General features: G+C 48.7%; 1 protein-coding gene across 1 annotated transcript in view; it reads right to left on the minus strand.

The window, feature by feature from the left end:
• The window catches only part of GALNT17 (polypeptide N-acetylgalactosaminyltransferase 17), a 211,587-nt gene that overhangs the window by 60,910 nt on the left and 138,200 nt on the right, over positions 1 to 12,477 (minus strand). The window contains exon 6 of the mRNA XM_083875493.1: positions 8,447 to 8,564. Within this exon, the coding sequence (XP_083731619.1) occupies positions 8,447 to 8,564 (118 nt within the window). The remainder of the gene's footprint in view (positions 1 to 8,446; positions 8,565 to 12,477) is intronic.

Consider the following 12,477-nt stretch of genomic DNA (forward strand, 5'->3'; position numbering starts at 1 on the left):
CCCACAGGCCCAGCAGGTGCATCACAAGTGAGGCTTCTTGTAAGAAAAGACAGATAAAACCACAAAAAATCCCTTTGCTTTGCAGTCCTGACAGGCAGGGAGCTTTCCAAAGGCTTTAGGAATATAATGGGATGAAAAAACTCCTCATTCCTCACCTCGGTTCATTATGAGCCTCATTTCTTGGTGTCACATTTTCCTTGGCATTTCCCAAGAGTGGTTTTTTTTTTTGTCAGAAGACGAAGTTCAGTTTTTCTGGGAGCTGGATTTTAGGGAGAGACAAGCCTGGTTTTTCTGGTTTATGGGTTAATTTATAGCCCAGACACTGCAGCACATGCACAGAGCAAATGTGCTGATGCTCACCTTGCACAGGAAAGAGGGAGAGCAGATTCCAGAGCCTGATCCAGGCACCCAGGAATACTTTGGAGGACAGTTGTCCTCCAGGGAGAGCTGCTATAAAACAGCTTCCAGAAGGCCTAACATTGCTGCAGCTCCACAATTCCTGACCAAATTGCAGCCTGCAGGCACTGGGGGGGCCAGGGCTGCTCCAGCCCATGTATCACCCCCACAGTAATGAGATCTCAGGGCTGGAAATGTGCCCATGGCCCAGGCAATGGGGACAGGAAGGGCTGGCCCAGAACCCAGGGGGCCAATAAAGAAGGGGAGCAGTGTGCCTTGCAGGATGGAATTTCAATGATTTATTTCCCTGCTGGCACCCTGCACGCCAGATCCTGCTGCAGGGAACTCCCTGAATCCTCCCCACATCAGAAAGGAGTGCCTGGGGACAAGTCCTGGACAGGGCAGCACTGAGGGATCCCTGGGGATGCAAGGATTCCTGAGCATCCCAGTGAGCCCTGCCACAGAGCCTCTGCTCTCAGGGAACAAGGGACAGAGCCTCAAGCTGCACCAGGGGAGGCCCAGCTTGGACATCATGAGGAATTTATTCCTGGAAAGGGCTGTCAGGCACTGGAACTGCCCAGGGAGGTTTGGAGTCCCCATCCCTGGAGGTGTCCAAGGAACATGTAGCACTCAATGCAGACTCAGTGCCTCCTTTGCCACCTCTTTCCCCACAGAGGGTGGAGAGCTGGAAGCCCAGGAGAAGTTAAAGTGATGGAACTCAGGCCCAAGAAAAACAGTGTGGGATGGAAAATCAAAACCCAGCTGTCCTGGGGACACTGGAGGTGTGTCTGGTGTCCCCAGGCTGGGTGTGGGCAGGGGTGGGAGCACCTGCCTGAGGAGTTCCTGGAGCAGCCTCAGTGGACAGTCAGTGAGAGCCAAATCCTACAGCAGGGGGAATCCAAACCTCACCAAAATGGAGTGTAAAGAGCAACATGGATGAGTCCTTTGAGGAGGAGCAGAGTCAGACCAAAGCTGAGCACGGCAGGAGCACCCCAGGGTTTCTGAAACCCCCTGGTGAAGGGCACAAAGAAAGCAAACTTGGCCAAATCCATGAACCTGCCCAGCCCTGTGTCCTCACTCCCCACAGCCCAACAGCCCCAGTGATGCTGCTCCTGTTCTCCACATCTGCATTCCACCATCCAGGCCCCTGGATGGGCTCTGACCATGGCCCAGTGTTAAACCAAGCCCTGAGAAATCCCAGCCATTGCCTGCCAGAGGCACTGATCCCATGAAAATCAGTAAAAAGTTGACACCTGCCAGAGTTTCAAGTGACAACAAGGCATGGCTGAGTCCCGAAATGGATTTCTTCACCCACCAGTGACTCTCACATGGTTATTGCACGGGCAGAGCCATCACATTTCCCAGCAAAGATGATCAGAGTCTTCCCAGCATAATAATCAACTTGTCAAGGACAAGAGGAGAACCAGCTGGGGTGAAGATTTCAGTCCTTTCTCCCTGCTCTACCTGCCCCATCTGCCAGCAGACAACAGGGATGACAAATCCTCTGGCATCAGGAGGGAAGTGAGCTGGGAGCCTCCTGCCACCCCCTTCCCAAGGAGGGACAGCCACAACCCCAGCACCTCCTGCTCAGGAACAATCCAAACACAGCTCCATCCCTGTGGAGAAGGTTGGGATGAAAAGCATTTTACCAGTTTAGAAAACAAGAGCAGAGCTTCAGCTGAAGCACCCTCGAGCACCCACTGTAAATCCTGAGCTGACAGCTCAAATGCCAAACCTCAGAGCTGAACTCACACTTGTGCTGATTCCTGCTCTTAAAATAAATGCAGGCAGTGATTGGATATTGTTCAGGGGTGGAAATATTTCTTCCAACCACGCCACAATCACCCTGAAGAGCAAAATCTCCTCTAACAGGGGTACAGGTACAAGTAAACAGATGGAGGTTGTGTATTCCTGATGTATTGGTATTTCTAAGAGCTTTCCCAAGGTCAGTCCTACCCTAGTCCTATTTCCCTCCAAATTAACTTGATTTTTATTTGGAAACATCCTTAAGCCCTAATTTCTATCTGGATTTTGGTGTCTGTCAGATAAAATACTTATAAAATACTGGTTCTGAGTTTATATCACTGGCAAGTTTGGGTTGTGGGGTTTTTTTTGTTTCATTGTTTCAACCTCTTTTGATGTTTTTTTTTAGGTATTTGCTGAACTGCTGGAGTCTCCAAGGTCCTGCAAGACATCAGCAGGTCTGGGGTAGCTCCTCCGAGCTCCTTGTGCCTGGAGATGGATCCACCCCCACACAGCCCCATCCCACAGATCAGATGCAACTCCCATGGCTGAGAAATAAAATTTCTCTGGGTTTTAGTGGTTTCCCTGTTGCTCTTTCCACATCTTGCTTTAACTCCAACATTTCTTTCCCTGAGAGATGAGCACAGAGTTTCACATCCTGCTGAAGTGGGTGCAGCTCTGGAGTCCCAGCACAGGAAGGACATGGAGGAAGTCCTGAGGAAGCCCTGGAGCTGCTCCAGGGCTGGAGCCAGGCTGGGAGAGCTGGGGCTGCTCACCTGGAGAGGAGAAACTCCAGGGAGAGCTCAGAGCCCCTTCAGGGCCTAAAGGAGCTCCAGGGGAGCTGGAGAGGGACTGGGGACAAGGGATGGAGGGACAGGACACAGGGAATGGCTTCCCACTGCCAGAGGACAGGGATGGATGGGATATTGGGAAGGAATTCCTGGCTGGGAGGGTGGGGAGGGTTTGTGATGGAATTCCCAGAGCAGCTGTGGCTACCCCTGGATCCCTGGCAATGCCCAAGGCCAGGCTGGACATTGGGGCTTGGAGCAGCCTGGGACAGTGGGAGGTGTCCCTGCCATGGCAGGGGTGGGATCAGATGATTCTAAAGGTCCCTTCCAATCCAAACCATTCCAGGATTCTGTGATTCCCCCCTGCCAACAGCCCCATTGAGCACCCCCTCCACTGGCTCTGCTTCATCTCCATCTGACTGATTGTGGGAAGATCTCAGCCCCTCAGGGATGTCAAAGGGCAGCTCTTTGAACAGCACACAGTCCCCAGAGAATGAAACCACTGGGAATTCTACCCCAAAGCCCTCAGCTGCCCCAGGGCACATTTCCTCCCTGCCTGCAGCCAGGTGTGCCCACACCTCCTGCAGCAACCACAAACAGACCCTGCAGACAGCTGCAGTAAACTCTGCTTGTGCTCCCCCAAGGCAATCCCCCAGAGATCTGAGTTGGTTTGTTCCCACAATTCCCAGAAAATCCATTCCCTGCAGCACGAGTCATTCCATGGCTAATTCAGTCTCCTCCAAGCCAGGTGGGGAAAAGGCCCACAAGGACCTGGACTCATCCCTGACTCCTGTGAACCCTGAAAGCCTGATAAATTAATCAGGAAAAAATTACAGCTTTTCAGCCTCCAGGTTTCCAAACAATGCACCATCCCCAACTCCTGGATCCCACAATCTCCACATCCTGCAGCCCTGGGTGTGCCAGGAGAGGTGACAGTCCCTGGGAACACTGGGATTCCCACCAGGCACTGATGGACAGGGTGCTTAAGCAGGGATTTGGGGTGCAGGCTGCTGTCAGCTCCCTGACTGTAATTCATTCATCAGAAGCACTGAGAAGGAGACAGAGACATTGGAGGATGATCAAAATCCCAGCGTTTCCACGGACATGTGGCAGAGCCAAAATGTGACATTATAAAAACCAAATTCCACCCTAACCAAGGATGCTTTTTCCATCTTGGTGACAGGCACTGACTATTTTTCAGATGTAAGTCCCACGCAAGCACAAACCCAGCCAAAGCTCCATCCAACAATGGAATCTGTGTGCCCCCCATTACACTCCCACCCACCACTCTCCATGACAATTCCATACAAAGCCACATGGAGTCTGTTCCCAGTGAGGCTGGGAAGGCTAGTCAGTGCTTGCAGTGTATTTATTTTTACAAAATCAGAGGCCCCCCCAAAAAATAAAAATAAAATCGAAGCATCTTTCTCCCAGCTGGCAGCTCTGCCATCCTTCCTCTGATCCCACGAGGTCCAGGCTGCCCAGCCCTCACCTCAGGCCTCACAGATGCTGAAAGATGTTTGCTCTGAACATCTTCAGTGTTTGTTTCTGAACAGGAAGACACAACATAACTTTATGGAAGAGAAGGATTTGATTCTCTGGATGTGGAGAATTAGGTTCCTGTGTGGAATTTAAACACCTTTTGGACAGTTCTCCTTTTATTCTTTTGCCTGATCCTCTCAATATTTCAGCATGTGAATAATCACACTCATGGCAACAAACCATGCTCCATGGCTGGAGATGTGTCCCATCACTAAATCTCTTTTGAGGGTTTCTGAAATTGAGGGGACAGAGCCGGGGTACCCCTGGGAGGATTGATGTCACTTCTGTCCTCAACAGCTGCAGGAGGAGGCTCTGATTGCTAAAATCCCCCTCTAACAACAATATGGCCTTGTTGTACCCTTTTATTTTTAAAGCTCCACATGGAGCACTCAGGAAAGGCTGGGAAAATTGGGATTGCTCAGGCTGGAGAGGAGAAGCTTTAGGGTGACCTCTCTGTGGCTTTACAGGACCTGAGGGAGGCACAGGAAAGATGGAGAGAGACCTTGGAGAAGGGATGGAGTGTCAGGACACAGGGAATGGCTTCCCACTGCCAGAGGGAGGGCTGGATGGGATATTGGGCAGGAATTGTTCCCTGGGAGGGTGGGCAGGCCCTGGCACAGGGTGCCCAGAGCAGCTGTGGCTGCCCCTGGATCCCTGGCAGTGCCCAAGGCCAGGCTGGACACTGGGGCTTGGAGCAGCCTGGGACAGGGGAAGGTGTCCCTTCCTGTGGGATGAGATGGTTTGAAACCTCCCTCCCAACCCAACCATTCCATGATTCCATGACTCCCATGCCATGGGAATGCCACTCCATGCACATAAATCCCCTGGCCTGGCAGCACCAGTAATCTACCTTGTTGGATTCAGAGGACAAGTCTGGGGGATGAAGGTCTGGGATATTAAAGGGAGATGTCAGGCTTTTCTTCTGGAAATACAAGCTGACCCTCAGCCAATTTAACAGCAGCAGTAAAAGCAGCTCAAGTCAGTGGTTAAACCTCAAAGGGATCCCTGAATTGTGCTTGACTTAATGAATCCAATAATCGATTCCTACTGCACAAATAAGGTGTGGAATGGATCAGCTAATAAGCATTCTCAGTTAATTGCTTTCTTCAAGTGACAATTTGTACAAATGATACCATCAAAGTAGTAATAATATCCCTATTGATTAAATTAATCTCGAAAAGACAACTCAAATAACTTTAATTAGCAATGCATGACACAAGCACAAAATACTCTGGAAACAACCTTGCAGCCCATCCCAGACTTTGAAACTGCAGCAGCAGCCATGGCACAGACTTTGGCATCTTTATTCCAACAGATACACACAATTTTATGGAGCATCTATAGGGAATGTCTGTGACTAACCATGAAAAGCCATTTAGCCTCCCTGCAGAGCACAAGGCAGGCACAGAGCACAGCCAGCCTCCTCACTTAGTCACACTCACTGAAACCCAGCGCCACAAACAGCTCCAAAATAAATGAAAACTTTCCAGCAGGAGGAGCAGGGATGGGGAACGAAGTCTCTGTGCCAAAATTCCCACTTGGAGCTGCTGGGGACCCGCAGCAGCAGCACTTTTAAGCCATGAGAATTGGGCACCAGGCTCATGAAATCAGAGCAGAAACTCCTCTAGAACAGGAAAGGGTTAAAGACTTGGCCCAAAGCTTGTTCAGAGAGGGCTGAGCTGGGCCAGGACAAGGGGACACAGCACCCAGTCCCAGAGGGCACAGGCAGGAGCCCAGAGCCACCCAGTGAACAGGACTAACAGGGATGGGGTTTTAGGGGTTTTTAGGGGGGGGGTTAAGACACTCCTGCAGGACTTTTCTCATTTTACTTCCTGAACTCAGCAGCTGAAAGAAACATAAGGGCCAGGTATTTCCCCACAACAGGCACAGTACAGCTCATTTTACAGCACTTACAGAATCATGAAATTCTTTAGGTTGGAAAACTTCTCTGAGATCTTTTATTTCAACCATGCCCCAGCACTGCCAAGGCCACTAGTGCCACCAGCACCATGTCCCCAAGTGCCACATCCCCACAGTTAAACCCCTCAGGGATGGGGACTCCCCACCCTGAAGCACATTAATGAAACAGGACTCTTTTACATGGCTTTGGTCCTTCCAGGTTAGTCCAGCCCAACCTTCTCAATTCTTTATTTCAATTTGTTATTCAGATTCCTCGATTTGATTTCCCATAACAGGGTTAGCTTGTGCTTTTGCCTGAAACACTGCAAATTTCCCATGTCCTTCTTGTAGCCTCAATGAGCCTATGACTTTGTTTTTGTTCCTTGGGCAGTTCTGGCTTTAGATTTTTCAGATATTCTGGTGCCAAGACTGCTGCCAGGATTTGAGGTGAGGCTGCACCAGTGCAGAGCAGAGAGGGCCAATTACATCCATAAAACATCCAAAAAGTGTCCCAGGATTCTCAGAAGAATGATGGAATTTGCACCATCATCAAAAAGAAACACTTCCTGCACTTATTTTCATCCAGGAATCACTGAAACAACCAAGGAATCCCCAAGTTACTTTTGGGACTCCAGACAGCCACTTATCAGGCAAAACAGCAAAACACCCACAAAAAGATTTTTGGAGCTCAAGAATCTTTAAAATTCTACTTTCTGTGCTGTCTCACAAGGCAGATTCCTAAGTATTTTGGCTCTCAAAACCACCAGTAGTTCAAAAACCTTGACCAGAACACACAGCATGAGTGTGAAAATGTATGGCTAAGGAACTCAAGATTGGGAAAGTCACCTGGAGAAGAGAAGGTGGTTTTTTTTCCAAAAGGATGCTTGTTGGCCTTTCTAAAAAATTCAGCACATGAAAAACAACAACAACAACAACAACAACAACAAAAACCAGGACAAATGCTCACCACTTTCTCTGTGACATCCATCCGATTTTTCTAGTTAAGAAGCCAATCTTCAGTGAAATCCCCTCAAACTAAGCAAATGACCTGAACTATTGTGCAAAGAGCACCTCCACAATGAGACCAAAAATCCCAAATCCCAACAAAGCAGGAGGGCCAGGAGAGGAGCTGGGTTTGGGGAGGGATCTCTCCAGCCCCACTGCAGGATGAGCAGTAATTACTTCACAAGGAGAGGAGCTCTGTGGCACATTGAAAGCCTTTAATTTCCACTCCCTTGTTTAAGTGAGATTATTGCTCCCCATACCCAACAACAATAGATTCCCTAAGTTTCCTGCGCCTTGCCAGCAAAGCAAATATCCTCTGGTAAATCTCTGAGCTGAACAATGATTTTTCATTTTTACAACATCACAATCAATGCAATTTTCCAGTTAGAAGTCTCCAGCCTCCCTCTATCAGCTCGTTAATGCTCAAGTGTCGTACTCCAAACCATGCCTGGGAGAATCTCCACAGACTCTGCCATCCCAGGTTACTCTGAACATGGAATTCATCACTTATGAATCACTTCAGTGTGTGTAAACACTTGAATCACTAAGCCAGATCTAATATTGTACACAGTAATCAAGGGATGTTGTCAGGGGGGACGCACTGAGGCAGCTCTGAAATCCTGGCTTGCAGAGTTTCACTGTTCAAAGCAGGTTTTGTGCTCGTGAGCATGTTTTATTTGCAGATGCTAAATGCCTGGAAAATATCTGCAGGCTTTGTGTCTTCTTGAGACACTCACAGGAGTCCCAGCACCCCCATACACTGTTCACCCGACTGTGTTTTCCCTGGTATTTAAGATCCCTGTAACTTCCAGCAGCACTGTGACAACACAGCCAGGTTCAAGCTGGAAATGCCATTTCATTTCAGCAGCTTTTTGCATCAGATCACACAGATTGGAATCCAAGGAAAAAAATTAAACTCATCCCTAAAACCAAGTAATTTTTCTCCCTTGAAGTGAAATTAAAATGCTGTGAGTGCCACCACCTCCCAGCTCCCCTGAAGGATTCCAGGAGCTGTCCGGGGCACACTCAGTGAAAGCTTTGGGTCCCTGACAACACCGTGAGGTGACACAAACCTTGATGCCCAGCTCGATGTTCTCCCCTCCGTACACGTCCATGCCGGGGTCCAGCAGCCCGATCTCCCCGAAGAATTTCCTGTTGACCACAAAGGAGCAGCCGATCATGGCCGGGGTCCTGCACGGAGAGAGCCACAGGAGAGCATGGTTAGGTTATCCCTGCTGCCTCCCACCACTGCTCAGCACAAACATTTCTGTTGTGGTGTGCATTTTGGGGTTTTCCAAAGTTCTGTATGTTTTGTTATTAGTTTTGTAATGGTTTATCCCTACATCCCCCATCCCCAATTCCCTGTGGCCTTTCCCTGGTGATGGATCTTGTCAATCACTGCCACCATGCCCTAAGCCTGAAAAGTTCTAGTGAGGCTTCAGGGTGACTCAGCCAGGTATCAAGTCCCCCACTCCCCTTTCTGTCCATAGATGGCCCTGCCAACTGTCCCCTGTTCTCGGTCACTCCCCTCTTCCCTGGAATTGGTTCTGGGTATCTCCTTGCCCAGGAGATGCCTCTGGTACTTAATGGGCAACCTGAGCCCCTGAGCCTCACTCTTCAGGTGGGTTTTGGGGTTGAATAAACCTCTCTGCTTCCCACATCAGAGTCCTCCTTCTTCCACACTATAACCATGTTTCTGTCTGAGGTTCAGACCCACCAGACATCAAAGGTAAAGGCTGTACCCTCCATATTGTGACTGGTGAGAGAGCCAGCTGATAAAACTTGCACCGGACACCAGCACAGATTTCATGGCAATGTGCCTTGGAAGACACTGTTTGACTGCTGCAATAAACTGTGCTGAAACTCCCGGGGCTTCGAGCCCAGATGACTGGACCCCTTTGAGTTTCCCCAGGAGAGCCCTTTGAGGCTCCTCAGGACTCTGCTGTGGGAAATGGACTTATAGAGAATTCCCAAAGCCCTGACAGAAGGCTCACATAATGTGCATCTGTAGGCAAACCTTGAGATAAGAAATGCTGACTTAGAAATGCCATGGAATAGGACAGACATTGTTGAGAAAGAAATGGAACTAGAAACAAGTTTTAAAGGATGGCCTTGCAAATAGACTGGATACTTTGGAGAAATACAACTATGAAAGGTGCACTGTAGTAGGACCCATGAGAAGTAGTTTTAGATGATTTGCTTTAAGACATCAACAGCATTGTGTGGCAAAAGCTGCTAGGCCAAGAAATGCTTATAATGTATTGTAAATAGGAAATAGTTTGGCTTCTGATTATGATGACATGAATTATAACATCTATATTGTCCCACCCTTCACATGGGACTGAAAATGGAATAAAAGTTTTTAAAACACCTCTCAGTTGCCCCATCTCTGTGTCAGAAAAGGGTATAACCCAACACTCTGCCCCAATTGTGACTTGATTGAGAGAGGCAGCCTTGATCCAGCTGTCCACTAACAGAATTTAATAATGCCAAAAAACCAAGAAGGTGTCCACTATATAGGGAGCAAACTGTAAAAAAGCAGTAACACAGGACCAAACACCAAAAGCCAAAGGCAAAAGGCAAAAAGCAGGATCCTTGATCAGATGGGTATTTCTGCCTCCTGGTGTGGGGAGGAGTTAAGGTGGGGTCTGAGGGAAGGGAACAATAAGTGAGAACGATTAGGAACATTAAAATTCCTGCACCAAAAATCAACCTATGGGAACACAAAGAATGAGGAATCTTCTAGCAAGGACTTGCATGCTTGAACTGAGGGAGCATGTGAGTAAACCCCTTGCTTTCTGGACTTAGAAAGGTGTTTCCAAGGGACTCAACCAGGGGTTTTCCTCTTCCCCTGTGGGAAACCACTCTCTACACTGTCCAAAATCCAAGCTCATTTCAGTCTGTACAGACTGGAGAAGGGGTTTCTGGAGTGAAATTGTGGAGGAGCTCTCAGGCCGTGCTTTGCTGGAAATACCTCGGGGTGTCTGTGGGCAAGGGCACAACCTCTGCCCATAAATGAAGGAAATACAATGGCCTCTCCCTTCTCTTACTTCGAGCAGAATGGAGTAGACTTTAGGATGGGTATTTTTAGGGTATTCCAGGAATAAGTGTTTTGGAAAAGGAGCCATCACCACCAGCAACAAGCTCACTGCAAATTTGTAGAAGCAAATCCTTTAAAAACCATTTGCAGAAGCATCTGTGGGGTCATCTGCCAGTTCCCCCAGTATCAGCAGGGCTCTGGGTTAGGGATCAAGTTGTCACATCCATCCTGCACCTCGTGCCCTCCAGCTCAGAGCTCTCAGCTGCAGGAGCAGCCAGGAACAGGGGCTGGGCAGGGAAATAACACAGAAAACTGGGAGCATCAATGGAATAGCACAAGGAGGGAGGACAAACACAGTGCCAGGGGTTAATTTGTAATAACTGTGCAATTTTAAGGACATTATAGATGGTTGTGTTTACTAATGACTCTCATTACTCGCAAACCCCTGGACCAGCTCTCCAGCTGCTACAGCTGCCCTGAGATGAGGATGCAGTTCTGATTCACTCACTCTGAGATCACATTTCAGAGGATTTTTTTGAGTGCTTAGCCCTTCTGACCCTCTCCATGAAATTGCACTTTGCCCAGAGCCCAGCACTGAACAATCCCGAGTGGTTCTGCTTGTGCTGCTCAGGGACACTCAGCTGCTACTGTCATGGTGTGTGCAGAGTTTGCCCCTGGGACAATCTCTGTGCTGAAACAAAAATAGAAAAAGCGTTCTCCCATTTGACTGCTGCTCTTTGAAGCCATGCTGTAAAGAAGAAACCCAGGGATCCACTCAGTCCAGCAGGGAAGTGCCAGTGAATTTTACAGCAAGGTCCAGCCAGAGTCCAATTCTTTTGGGAGCTCCAGGACTGCCCTGCCCAGCCTTTCTGAGCTCTGAACAGGGGATGGGATGCCCATCATCTCTGTGAGCCCATAGAAATCCCACACCCTCTGGAATGCCTGTTCTCCAGAGGGAAGCTGCTCTTGAGGGGGGCAATGGGGCAGTGGGATCCTGTGTTGTAACAGCAGCCCCCAAACCCTGGCTCAAAGCCCATTCCAGCCCTGTCCATGCTGTGGAGCACATCCAAGGCTGGACTGAGCAGGTGTGGCCTGCAGAGGTGGAGAACAGCCCTGAATTCCCCAGACCTGGCTCACACACAGCAAGGCACTCCAGTTCTCCAACCCAACCTCACACAGTGCCCAAATGTGCCAGAGGAGCTCCTGGGCTCCTCAGGGCATCTCAGTTATTCCAAGGATTTCACACCTCAGCTCCACCAACAGCCACCAAACTCATCCTGATGAAAACCATGAGCTCCTTGGATGAAAGCTTCTGCCTGCTTTAATATTATTATTTATAGACATTTTAATATTTCTAATAGAAAGTAGAAGAGCTGGATGCTGCTGCCACGTTAAATTAGTTCCAATTGGAATCCATCAGAGGGTTTTTCCAATAGATTTCTTCCCTGACAGCTGGCTCAGCCTTCCTTCCACGGAGCAGGATAATGTTTCATGGTTTGCTGCCACTCTGGTACTTAAGATTTCAATTCTCTTGCTTTATTTGTAGCAAGTTAACTGCCATTAACAGAAACAATTCCTTCTGAAATGATAACCACCTTACAGATGCCAAATCTAATAGTTTCATTATCCTTGATTACCTCCTGGAATTTAACAGAAGGGAAAATTGCTCTGGTTTTATCCGGAGTATGAACAACCCAGTTCATCTCCTCCATTGGGAATAGGTGTGGAAACCTCTGACTTCTCCTGTCACGACCTGTTAGAGACACTCAGAGAAGAGGTAAAAGCCAGAAAAAGAATCCAGGAGAAAGTTTCAGACAAAGGAAACTGCATTTTGGACCCAGTAATGTGGGTCAGTGGGAACCCTCAATCAGGTAAATGAGGTTTTCTGGATTGGGAACAGCTCAGGATCCATGAGCAGGAGCTGTACCCTGAGAGCCCTTTCACTCTTACTTATAAATCATGGAATGGGTTGAGTTGAAAGGCCAAAAGCCCATCCAGTGCCACCCCTGCCATGTAGGAGGTGTCCCACTGTCCCAGGCTGCTCCAAGCCCCAGTGTCCAGCCT

This window comes from Zosterops lateralis (genome assembly GCF_965231275.1).
Source record: "Zosterops lateralis genome assembly, chromosome: 19".
Lineage (NCBI taxonomy): Eukaryota > Metazoa > Chordata > Aves > Passeriformes > Zosteropidae > Zosterops > Zosterops lateralis.